The sequence below is a fragment of the Xenopus tropicalis genome, chromosome 2 (genome assembly GCF_000004195.4).
Source record: "Xenopus tropicalis strain Nigerian chromosome 2, UCB_Xtro_10.0, whole genome shotgun sequence".
NCBI classification, from domain to species: Eukaryota; Metazoa; Chordata; class Amphibia; order Anura; family Pipidae; genus Xenopus; species Xenopus tropicalis.
This window is the reverse complement of record NC_030678.2, coordinates 58,861,558-58,875,420: the sequence shown is the minus strand read 5'-3', so window position 1 is coordinate 58,875,420 and position 13,863 is coordinate 58,861,558. Positions and strand designations below refer to the sequence as shown.

Sequence of the window (13,863 nt, the reverse complement as noted above, 5' to 3'; positions counted from 1 at the left end):
CAATGCAGAAATTGTAATTGGGGAGCACAGGATAAGCTACTTCATGAGTTAAAAAATCACTTTTATTTCCATAGTTAAACATCCACATAATGGAGATTCACACCATAAGCTTAACACGATTCATGGCTTCTTGCCACTTCATCAAAGGATAGTACAGTGTCCCTATGCAGCCACATATTAAAATACACATTCAAGTTAACACTCATTAAAAACATTAACCCCAACAGTGCTAAACATTTAAAAACAATAAGAAAAACCCACAGAAATTATAGCATACATCATACTGTGAAATTGTATCTGTGTGAACTGTGAAACTTTTTAACTTCTACATATATCTATATGCAAATATATTAACCTTACCAGATAGTTTTATATACTATTCACAATAACAGGACACCTGCCACTCCCTGTTAAGACCCCCATAAGACAAGGGGGCATCGATTGTAGTATTGTATGTTGAGCCATATGAAAAAGAGGTTATGCGACACCTATCCACCCTTGCCAACGATCCTACACAAAAATTTCAGAAACAGCTATGGGATGTGTTGCTGAAGAGGTACAGTATAGGGATTCTTAGTAAGAAAGAATAAAAGTTTCTAAATGGCATGCATCTGATAATCCCCAATTTTCATGTCCTTCCAAAAGTCTCTTAAGGATGTTAAAGGATAAGTAACTATTGCAGGAATTGGAGCTTTATCACTTTCCTGATATGTGGATAAATAACTGATACCTTTGGTTTTACAATTACCAACTTTTTTAAAAGCCACAACAATTAATAAATTGGCTGATTTGAAACCCACTTACAGATGGTTTTTCGATGGATGTTATAACTGTGTATTTGTCAATTACCATGAGGTGGGGTTACACTGTAAACAATATTGGTTGGATTGAGAACAGAGGTTTCCAGTCAGCCATGTTGAATTATTATATAGTCTGTCCACTTTCTGTTACACACTAATTATTTCCTCTTTATCAGTTTTATCTCCAGAGAATGTAGAGCTGCCATGAGGGCTTCCTTTGCTCCTACTCATGCCAACCTTTTATGGGTTGGTGGGAGCGGCTCCACATCCATTTCAAGGACATATAGTCCAATTTTACTGATACATTGATGACGTGTATGTATCTGGGTAAGGGATGGGAATGAGTAATCCTTACCATCTTTTGTGAAGTATTGCAATGGTACAGTGGAGGGTATAAAGTTTACATATGAAACTGACCCAGTTAAGATTCCATTCTTGGATGTGTTTCTTTCCATGTAAGATAACAGAGTGGAAAGCGATCCATACTGTAATTACACCTAATACTCTCTTGCATGCCCACTAGATATCCACTCGGGCATGCAAGAGAGTATTGTATTGTGTTGTATTGTTATGCAATTTTTGAGATCCTCTTGGGATAAGGCTATGCAGTTTTGGGGCAATTTTTGCATTTGAGATGCATTTGCTCTTCTTGGGATCAGGCTATGCAGTTGTGGGATAGATTTATCCAGAGGGGATATGATGTAGGAGTGGTTAATTCGGCCTATAAAAGGGCAGGAGCTTCTTATAGGTCTGACTTGTTGAGCAATACATCAAGGAGTAAAGAGCAGAGATTGGGTCTTGAATATAAATCCAAATGTTGTACTGCCTATGGACATGGGGTTTTTGATATACAAAGGAGTGTTCGTAAATATTGGTGTATTTTACTACAGGATTCCATATTGAGTAATTTTTTTGACAACAAGACTACCTTCCTTTTTCAGAGGGGGAGGAATTTGGCATCTTGGGTTTCTAGAAGTTTGTATTCTACGAGAGATAGCGAACAGGTATCTGCCTGGTTACATCATAAAGGAACCTTTACATGTGGTAAAACTAGGTGTAAGGCTTGTGGGGTAGTTAATGTTTCTAAAACCTTTACATGCACCAATACAGGCTATATTTATGAGATTCCCCAATATCTTAATTGTCATTTTAAAGCAGGGATCTCCAAACTTTTTCACTCATGAGCCACACTCAGATGTAAAAATTGTTGCTGTGATTGGCTATTTGGTAGCCCCATGTGGGCTCTTAGCCTGCACGAGGCTCTGCTTGGAGCAAAACTGCGTCTCTGTGCTTTCAAAACTTGCCTCCAAGCCAGAAAAGGAAAAAATGGGCTCCTAATTTGAGGCCACTAGGGGCAACATCAAAGGTGGTGGTGAGCAACATGATGCTCCCGAGTCACTGGTTGTGGATTACTGGTCTAAAGGTATAATATATTTGGCCACCTGTGGATTTGGAGCCCAGTATGTGGGCAAAACAATAAGGAGAGCATGCACTAGATTTCTTGAATATTTGTCTGCTATAGAAAGAAAGGATTTTAAGTCTGTTGTAGAAAGTATGAAAGTATTGAAACTGTAATTTTCCATATTAATGATAAACCCCAATGGGATATTAGAAAGGGTGATTCAGATAGTAAACTGTCTGAAAGGGAGGTGTAATGGATATATCATCTAAAAACCAGTCTTATTGGTGTCTTAACAGGGAGTGGGATGTGTCCTGTTATCGTAAATAGTATATACAATTATCCGGTGAGGTTAATATATTTGCATATAGATATATGTAGAAGTTAAAAAGTTTGCATGGCAACTTCAGATATAATGTCACAATATGATGGATGCTATAATTTCTGTGAGTTTTTCCTATTGTTTTTAAATGTCTAAACATTTAAAAACAATAGGAAAAACTCACAGAAATTATAGCACTGTTGGGTTGATACTTTTAATGGGTGTTAATTTAAATGTGTATTTAAATATGTGGCTGCATAGGGATAGCTTCAGATGAAGTGATGAGAAGCCATGAAACGTGTTAAGCGTACAGTATGAATCTCCGTTATGTGGATGTTTTTACCGATGGAAATTAAAGTGATTTTTACCTCATGAAGTATCTTATCTTGTGCTCTGCAATTAAAATTTCTGAAATAATATTTATTTGGAATATCAAAAACAAGGTATCTGCAATTGCCGTTGGGCCCAGTCATCATCACAACTGAATGTAAGAAAGGATAAATGTGTGTAAATCTCAAGTGCTTAGCAATGTTGAGGCTATTTGTTTAGTAACGCCCAGGGCTGGGTGTCAAGGACTTAAAACATAATCTGCTTGATAGCACACTGCTGATGCGCATCGTCTTGTCAGACAAATGCTTTCCTTGGCTTCAGTATATGAAACCTACATAACCCTGCCTGCAAAACTATGGTGCTAGCCTCAGGTGATGTCACTGGCACTCTGCAACTACATTGCTGTGATCTGTGTCCTTGTGCCAAAATGAAATGTAGCCAATGCCCTTTTGCAGGGTCTACAGAGTTGTATGACTATTTGCCATCATATGGGCTCAGATAGCTAGTAGTGGGTTTTTATACTAATACATGGGGAAAACACAATTTATATATACTATGTATATATATATATATATATATATATATATGTTGTTGTCATGTTGTACTTTTAATAAATTATATTTATTTTTTCATAAGTCCTGAGCGAAGCGGCCTGTTTGTGCATATATATATATATATGTATGTATATGTATATGTATAGCAAACCCAGGGTGGCACTCTGCTTCAGCTCTTAGCTCGGGTGCAAGGTAAATGATTTAAATATCCAAAAAAGACCAGCAACACCGAGTTATATTCCAAAAACAATCAATTGTGTATTAAAAACGCATGGACAGCCAACGTTACCTTTCTGTCCCCATCGGGACCTAGACACACACATACACATTATATATATTTATAAATAAATTGCAGTAACCTTCATTTTACCCATGAAGAGTGGCTCTTTACATGTTTTTCTACAATGCCTGCCAACTCTTATCCTCAAAAGTACAGTAAGAGAGCCATGTTTTGTTTTTCTCATTATTATTTTATTCAACAAAAAAGTCGTTTCTAAACACAACTGCTCTGTAGAGAGTCCCAGAGAGTTGCGTCCCAGCCTTGCTAAATGTGGAGGTGTGATGTTGGCAAGAGGGATGCAGCATGTGAGGAAGGACGGGGCCAGGGGGAATGGGAGGGGACTGAGGAGGCACCGTCCCTGCTAATAACATGGGCTCTGAGGAATGAAAGCTATTGCTGGGTAAAGCCGTCATGGAAGGGAAAGAGCTGGGTCCGTAAGTGTTGGCCGGCCGCTTGGCCCAAGTTAGAACTAAAAGGAAAGTGCCACATTTACATCTGGGGCCACAAAAGGGCCACGCACAGGAAGAGACGCCGGAGAAAGACTTCTTGCATGTGGTGTGCAGCAATTAGGAAAAGTCTCCTACATGCAGCGATAGAAGTTCCCTGTTTGGACGGTGGAAGCCCTGATTTGTGGGCACCATGGGGGAAAGCGGCTGCACTAGCGGATAAAGAGGAGTCGGAAAGCTCAAGCGGTTAGAAAGCGGCCAGGGGGCGGCCCGGGAGAAGCGCCTGGAGTCCCACTGGAGTGTAGGAATATGCCCTGGCTCAGCGGGGGCAGGAGGCGCAGGCGGCAGCAGCAACAACAGCAGCAGCCCCAGGCACCGTCCGAACAGCAGCGATGCCCCTCACCCGGCCCCTCGTCCTGTCGGAGGGGGAGCTCGGAGCTGCCTCTGCCCGCTGGCTGGGAGGAGGCGAGGGATTACGACGGAAGGGTCTTTTATATTGACCACAACACCAGGCAGACCTCGTGGATAGATCCCAGGGACAGGTAAAGTGATTGTGCCTACCATGTGCCGGGCATCGTGCCAGCTCTGGCATCTCTCTCTTCCATATATCTGCTGCTGCTGCTGCTGCCTTGTATCTAAATTCCTAGTTAGGAGGTTTATTTGGGGAGTTTGCTTGTGCGGACTTGGTGTCTTGGCCAAACTAGTTTCTCCCTACCAGTGGCACAGGGCTAGAGTATGTTTATTATGCCAGCTACTGGCACACAGGGTGGCCTGCTTACCAGCATGAAAGGAAATGGCTGGGGAGCAGGATAAAGACCAAAAAAGAGATTTTACAAATTATAGTTTGTTCCAGCCTTGGAAAGGCTGATGGAAAGCTCCTGTACAGCTGGCACCCACATGGGTAATGCTGTAGGGCTCTTTACATAGTGAGGGAGGCAGCTATAGGTAAGGCAATTAGTAAATCTCTGTAATATGGCCCTCAGTCACCTCTTGCCTGTGCAGCCAGTGCCTGTAGCATTGGTGCAATAAGCAAGGAAGGGACAATGAGATAGTATGAATGAGAGGGCCATATGGTACCCAAGTATCCCAAAATGTTGGGTTAACCCTCAAGCTCCAATTTACCCCTTTAACTGCACAAATTCTGCATCTTTGTTATACAAGTACTGCTCCTACTTCTGATGGCAACAGTATCATTTTATATCAAGGTTGCCCAATCTGCACCCAATATAAATCAGGAGTTGTAGTTATGAGCAGCTAAAGGGCCCATACATTCGCCTGTCCTATTTTATACACACTTTAGGGCCTTGACAAATCTACTTTTTTCTGGGGCTCTGCCCCCTAACACAATGCATGATGCCACAGATTTGAAAATTGGTTCTCCACAGTATCCTGAGGCCTTGTTAGCTGTTGTGTTTTTGTATTGAGCACAGTTGAAATAAAATGTTTATTCCAAATTCATTATTGGGTTAGGTGGTGTAAGAAGAAAAATGGTGTCCAGAAGTTCGTGAGATTGGTAAATTAACAATCCAATTTAATGCCAGATTTGCCTTAATGCCACTTCCTTTCCGTCATAGTCACATGATTCCAGATGTTATTTTAAAGCAGTGTCAGTGCAGTCCAGTCCATTATGTTTTGAGTAGAGAAAAGAATGTTCAATGGGAAATTCATCAGTTTCTTTGTAAAAGTGTAGAAATGTAAATATTTCTCTAAGTACAAAGTTGCCCAGTGTTCCAAACCATTTCAAAACTCCCAATAACTTGTGGTCACTGGTAGACGTCAGTGTTAACTGGCCAAATGCGCCCAAACTTCTCATTAAAAAGAAGCTATGCGCAGTACTCTGCAATTTTTGAATTCCCAAATAAAGTGCATTCATGGCAACATTCTCATATTAAAGAGTGACACTTATTTGGGGCTGTACAGGTAAGTTACAGAAAGCACCAAGATTTGAAAATATGCTGATAATTAATATGGTTTGTAAGTTACACTGTTGTACACTACCTTTGTAATAATTCTAATATCACATGTAAAAATGTGGCATTTGGCCCTCTAGGGATCTGGATTATATTTGTATATTTAATTTCTGGATATAAATATTTTGCTATTTAAGTGTTTAAATGGCAAACAATCTAAGCATACTTACAGAATAATAATAATTCCATATATTATGCTGATGCTTTATTAAATCAATGATGATAACATAGATGACTAGAATAGCTCCATGAATAAAATCACCCTCTTGATGTCAGTTTGATAAATGTTTCCTCTAATTGTCTGATTTATTTGGTTTTATTATGATTTTGTCAGTAACCCAGCACTTTTCTTTTCCATCTGCTCTCTTCCTTGGTTGCTCTGGGTAAGAGTTTCTTAGGCCTCCACAGAGGTCCTCCCCTCCTCCCCTTTCCCTAGATCTAACAGGATGTTCAGACACAGCTCACTTACTGTATTTTAACAATTATGCTGCAGGAATTGAAGGGGTGGAGGAAGGAATTTCCTTTTGCCAATCTTATTTTATTTATTTTTGCTTCCTGTATTAGATTCCATGAAAGAGGTTTTAAAAGATTTTGGTGGCAACATTTCAGTATTGCGTATTTGCAAATTAGTAAAATGTTATTTTTAAGGCGTTATAGGAATAAAAAATGTAATAAAAGAAATATTTCCGAATTTTAGAGTTGCAAAAAATGCTGAGTTGAACAGCAATGTTATGTAAATGACTTTCTCAGCAAATTTCCAAATGTGATACAATAATTTCAGTCTGGGTTTGCACAATACCAGGTTACAATCTGGTATATACAAAGTCACAAAATCAAACACAAACAACTACACTGTTTTTTCTTTATGATATTGCATAGATAAATGATTAGAGGAGCAGATTGCTTAATTCTTTCCAGTGACATCCAGCAAGCCTGGCACATGCTGTTATACAGTACTGAAAAATGAGTAGGAGTCATTCAGTGTAAAGTCAGCTTATTACATGCAAATCTGTGCAAGTATCCTCAAAGCAATGCTCAGTATTTTTCTGACAAGGGAGCAGGTAGCTGATAGGATTTAGGAACAGCCCCAAGCTTTTATGGTTCAATAGTTTTTTCTATTGATTTACACTTATTAACACATTGGAAAATGCAATTAGGAAATAGGCAACCATAAATAATACAATAGGCTTGATTCACTAAAGTGCGATAACGCATATCGCATGCTTTTAAAATTGACGCGAAAAAATGCGCGATTCGTTAAAGTATTATCGCATGCGTTAAGTCACATATTGTGTGCGTTAATTAGCGCACAACCGCATGTATTCATTTTACCGCATTGCGTTAATTAGCGCGCAGAAATAATACTAACGCATGATTCACAAACACTATGATCATCATAGACATACCATGCAGACATATAATATATATAAGAAGATATATGCTGATGTTGGTGGAACACACTGAAACTGAAAAATAGGGGAACAGAGAAGAAATAAAGTAAAACAGAATAGAGAAACATTCTCACACTAGTGAGTGTAGTATAACAATTTGTACACTAAAATGATCAACCCTGTCAATGTGAATTGATCAAAAGTTACAGCCATAAGCTTTTAACCCCTTTATTACCAAACTAAGCTATTTTGTCAAATAAAGTGTTTGCACTTTAAATGCTGTGCCTAAATGCACCTAATTCACTAGAAGGCATTTTGCTATGCCAAAGTTTGTAAGGGATAGGTAGAGTATTTTCATGTTGTTCGCAATGCACCCACCTCAACTGTGTATGTAAACCAATAAAACTCATGTATAATTAGATGCTTAACAACTAGGTTTAAATATATAAAAAATGTCACTACTCTGTCCTTTTAAACTCACTCTCTCACTGCTACATCTTTTGCTAAGCAATTTCAATTACTGATGGCCTGTTCTGAAAACAGCACACATGGGTGACTTACATGTGGGTTTTGTATTATCTCTTGGTGTCTCTGTGTAGAATGACCCAACTTTTCACACAGCTGATATGTATGCCACTACGCAGAAAACATTTATGTCAAAAATATACTCAGCTTCATAAATCAGCACACAGCGATTCCTGATGATCAGATGGTGATGTGTATTTGGTCATTTTTTTTACACTGCATGATAAATGGGCCCCTTTAAGGTATGGGACCTGTTATCCAGTATGCTTGGGACCTGGGGTTTTCGGATAAGGTGCCTTTCCGTAATTTGGATCTCCATACCTTAATTTTACCAAAAAATCATATAAATATTAAACTTAATAGGATTGTTTGTCCCCAATAAGCATAATTATATCTTAGCGGGGATCAGGTACAAGTTACTGCTTTATTATTACACGAAAATAGGAGATCAGTTTTTAAATTTGAAATATTGATTAAAATAAAGTCTGTGGGAGATGGTCTGGATAAGAGGTTTGCATATAAAGGATCCCATACCTATGTATTTTTTGTTTTATATGAATGGCAGCCACATTTACTTACAGCTTCATTGTGTATAGTGTGAGTAAGTTGTTCAGGTGGCTCATATCAGATCCACTGTTTTGATCCTTGTATGTGTCTGTATGCGTACGGGTGGTTACAGATTAACAATCCCTCTTTTTCATGTGTAGCCTACCATTGTACAAGCAAAATCACAACTACCATAGTTGTGTAGGCTACATTGTGGTAGTGGAAATGTACTACAATCTCAGTATGTCTCCATTTAAGACTTTTTACATGCAATGAAGAGCATGTTTTATTCTGCAGATAACCTGTAACAGAGGTACATAGCACAGGCAGAGAGGCTGTCTAAACAATGTTACAATGCAATGACATGCTGCCTACAGGTACCTTCAAAGGTAAAGCGCCTTCAATACTATGATGTTTAGAATCTCTCACCATCCAAAATTATTATATACATAACAAGAGTATAAATTGTAAAAATAGGAGGTTAACATGTTCTGAAACTCCTGCATTTGCTTCACATTCAAATCTTATAAGGTTTGTTGTGTAACAGGTGTCAATTTTCACCAAAACAGAAATAGTAGCAAACCACAAAGATTTTTTTTGTCATAATTCTAGAAGAACTAGACCAGTCCAAGCTAATTGCGTAATTGCTATTGGTGGATTTGCAACCTAGCAGTTATAGAATAAACTTCAGTGTCACATGCTGAATGAAAGACTTGGCTCCTGAACAAAGTGACATTTTTAGGCAAGTATATAGAAAGGACAAGTTTGCCCTGGAAATATAGGTAAGACAAACTTGTGGCCCTGAAGTGTAAAATATGGCACACATGGAAATATTTGCAATGCAAAATAATAACCTCAGAAAAAATTTCTTAGCATGTTTCATTGAAATTGGATCAAGTGACTAAGAATTAGCCTTCATGAAAAAACAACTCGCTCTTTAGCAATGGAAACTTTCATTTTAGCATTAGTGTTCCTTTAAAGACTTAAACAAAGACTTCAGTCATGCCCCTACTGTCGTTTATACACGTTTCAGATCTGTCTGCTGCTAAATTGAGCTGAGTAATGTCATGGCAGAGCAATGCAGGAATTGGGTGTTTTTCCCCATTTTGCTTTTAAAAGTGATGTAAACCTTCTGTCACAGAATTCTGCTGACAACATATTTCTGCAACCTCCTTATTGAAGCACTAGGGCGACGTATAAAAATGGAGGTGGAGCCAGTTTGGTACAAAATTATAAAACTGCACATTCAACCTGTTTTTTCATTAATTAATATGAAAGTGAAAAACCACTTTGCATTAGATTGACTTCAAACACCACTTGTATTCAATTAACTTGCTGTATGAAAGGTGAATTATAGTTAACATTTGCAGTGTTTGCAAAGGAAATTTATATTTTGAATATTGCACCTCTCATTTTGGGCTGACAGACAAGAGTCACAGAAAGAGGAGTGGTGGACCACCGAGGATCTGCTCTGAACTTGCTCTGTTCATAACACAGTTAGGGCAATTCACAGCTCTCTTCACACTTAAAGGACAAGTCAACCCAAAAAATATATTTTGCCTCATAAAAGAAATAAAAATAAAAAAAAAACCATAATTCCAAGCAACTTTCCAATATTATTTTGTTAGTGCTTTAAAAGTTATTTGTAAATGTAATTGCTATTAAAAGCATTTGCTGAACTCCTGGTTCTTACTTTTTAAACAATGTTGCAATCACCTGCTGACTTGGTTTACATTGTTTCAACAGAGCCACCAGGGCATAGAATAGAAAGGACTGACACATACACAGACTGCTCTTAATAGCAATTATATATACAAATTAGGGATGCACGGAATCCAAGATTCGGTTCGGTATTCAGCCAGGATTCGGCCTTTTTTGGCAGGGTTCGGCTTCGGCCGAATCCATAGTCCTGGCCGAACCAAATCTAAATCCTAAAATTAGCATTTAGAAGGGTTAAATGTTAGGGGAAATTTTTTTTTATTTATAAAGCACCAACATATTCTGCAGCGCTGTACAATAGGTCAGTTACATACATTGGACATACAGAGTAACATATAAAACAGCCAATAACCGATACAGGAGGTGAAGAGAGCCCTGCTCAAAAGAGCTTAATGAAAAGTCTATGGAAAATGCTGTGTATATATGTGCACACAATATAAATAAAGAATAAGAAATATAAGAATATATTCATAGAAGGACATGTTATATAGTTTTGCTTAAACCTGCTAAGGCATTATACAAAAAGAACACTATCATCTAGAGATGTTCCTATCTTCAGTTTATAGGAAATATATTAAGCAAGGTAAGCAGTATGACGGCTCCAGCTCAGGTATAGTAATTTTCTGGCACACTTGTGGAAGACAAACACAATTAATGCACATATTAACCTCTTACCTGGCATAGATCATATAGTCTATGATTCTGGTTGTAACTTGACAACGTTGTTGATTTCTAGTTTTTTCTTTGATCTCTGCTGAGTGCCTTTGATGTTTTCATGCCACACTTCCAGACAAGAGGCGTGTCAGAGAAAGGGTTAATTATACCTTTTGGGTATTAGTATAATTTACAAACAGAAAGAAAACATTATTGTTGAAAAATAAGAATGTACAGTGGATATTAAAAGTCTACACATCCCTGGTAAAATGTCAGGTTCCTGTGCTGTACAAAAATGAGACAAAGATAAATCATTTCAGAACTTTTTCCACCTTTAATGTGACCTATAAACTGTACCACTCAATTGAAAAACTCAAATCTTTTAGGTGGAGGGAAGAAAACCAAAAAAATTTAAATAATATGGTTGCATAAGTGTTACTCACATGCCCAATGTGCTCTGGGCAGTTATTGAAAAGCAAAGCTTAGGGGTTGTCGCAAATGATGGTACAGGGCTGATTATTGAATTCTGATGCTAATATCATCTGTATTATTTACTAATCGGCCATACATTTATATTCTATATATATGCTTGTAAGAGCATACATCCTTGTGAATTATGAGCTTAGTTGAATCACAAGTATCAGTTGATTATGGAAAAAGTGGATTTGGGCCATTGCTGATTTTAGGGCATACGTGTGTATTCTGACTTGTAGAAAGCACTTATTTATACAGTGGATATAAAAAGTCTACACACCCCTGGTAAAATATCAGGTTCCTGTGCTGTACAAAAACGAGACACAGATAAATCGTTTCAGAATATTTTCCACCTTTAAGGTAACCTATAAACTGTACCACTCAATTGAAAAACAAACTGAAATATTTTAGGTGGAGGGAAGAAAACCAAAAAAACTAAAATAATGTGGTTGCATAAGTGTGCACACCCTTAAACTAATACTTTGTTGAAGCACCTTTTGATTTTATTACAGCACTCAGTCTTTTTGGGTATGAGCCTATCAGCATGGCACATTTTGACTTTGCAAGATTTGCCCACTCTTCTTTGCAGAAACACTCCAAAACTGTCAGCTTTGGGTTGTTGTCATGCTGAAAGATGGAAGTTCCTCCTCATGTTCAGCTTTCTAGCAAAAGCCTGAGGGTTTTGTACCAATATTGACTGATATTTGGAACTGTTCATAATTCCCTTTATCTTAACTAAGGCCCCAGTTCCAGCTGAAGAAAAACAACCCCAAAGCATGATGCTGCCACCACCATGCTTCACTGTGGGTATGGTGTTCTTTTGGTGATGTGCAGTATTGTTTTTGCGCCAAACATATTTTTTGGAATTATGGCCAAAAAGTTCAACCTTGGTTTCATCAGACCATAACACCTTTTCCCACATGCTTTTGGGAGACTTCAGATGTGTTTTTGCAAAATGTAGCCTGGCTTGGATGTTTTTCTTCGTAAGAAAAGGCTTTCGTCTTGCCACTCTACCCCATAGCCCAGACATATGAAGAATACGGGAGATTGTTGTCCCATGTACCACACAGCCAGTACTTGCCAGATATCCCTGCTGCTTCTTTAATGTTGCTGTAGGCCTCTTGGTAGCCTCCCTGACCAGTTTTCTTCTCGTCTTTTCATCTATTTTGGAGGGACGTCCAGTTCTTGGTAATGTCAGTGTTGTGCCATATTTTCTCCACTTGATGATGACTGTCTTCACTGTGTTCCGTGGTATATCTAATGCCTTGGAAATTCTTTTGCACTTTAAATGATGGCACGTGTATGCTGACACCTATTTGACATGATTTTGAATGTGATTGCTTAATTATGAACACAGCTACATCCCCAGTTAGAAGAGGGTGTGCACACTTATGCAACCACATTATTTTAGTTTTTTTTGTTTTCTTCCCTCCACCTAAAAGATTTCATGATGATCATGATGGGAGGGTATTTTATATAACACAGCACTAGATGGACATCATGCAGAGAAAAGCACCAATTCATATTATCATTGTGTTGCTATTTTGTATAGTGCAAATGAAGACAACAGACTGCAGAGAAGCATAGAACGCACTGAATGCTATTAAATGGAACTACACTGTGCTACCGCCAGTAGAACTACAGATGCATCCTAGTTTCATTACCATGTTGTGCGTTTCTAACTGATTGTCCCAGAGAAAAAAAATACCAACATTCACCACAAGGTGGTACATGTTCTGGGGCATTTTCTATTGTATTGTGCTGGCAAGTCTTTGCACTTTAGCACCATCTAGATGCAGGGTCTAACACCCAAAAATATGGTGTCTGGACATGGTGAGACAACATGTGAAAACTTGCTGGCTGCATATGTATACAAGAACTTCCTTTAGTTCAGCTAAACTGATCCTTGTTATAGTTACATAGTTTTACACTCTAATCATAAGGTTCAGAAATGGTTATATAATAGTATTTCATATAAAGAAACAGACTTTTTAGTCCAGAAAAATCGATTCCCCTTTGTAGTAAACAGTGGCCCTACCCATGTGCTGTGCACAGTTGAAAATTCTTAGGGGCTGATTTACTCGCGTTTTTACGCAAAAATCGCAAAGACGCCGAAAAAAATTGCAAAATTACCGATCATTATGAAAAAAACGCAATCGGACGCATTCGGCCCGTTCGTGGGTTAGTAAATGTGCCCCTTAGTGTAGTAATAAAAGAGTATTACAGAGCCAAAGGTTTCATCTTATTTATGGAAATATTTTTACGGTTTTATTTATGACATTCACCCCATACTGTATTTATGGGAAAAAATTGCTCTCTGTTTATAAATGCACATTATTTGTTATACAGTTGTCTAAATGGATCATCAAGACATTTCCAACTGTAGTTGTTATGTCTCAGATGTAGTGCTTTTTGTCCTCCACCCTTTTTTTAGGCCCTTTAAATATCTAGAT

The 13,863-nt window shown here is 38.1% G+C and overlaps 1 protein-coding gene across 1 annotated transcript in view; it reads left to right on the top strand.

The window, feature by feature from the left end:
• The first annotated feature begins 4,021 nt into the window (after positions 1–4,021).
• wwc3 (WWC family member 3) overlaps positions 4,022–13,863 on the top strand; it is a 127,069-nt gene continuing 117,227 nt past the window's right edge. The window contains exon 1 of the mRNA XM_002932795.5: positions 4,022–4,673. Within this exon, the coding sequence (XP_002932841.2) occupies positions 4,441–4,673 (233 nt within the window). The 5' untranslated portion in view covers positions 4,022–4,440. The remainder of the gene's footprint in view (positions 4,674–13,863) is intronic.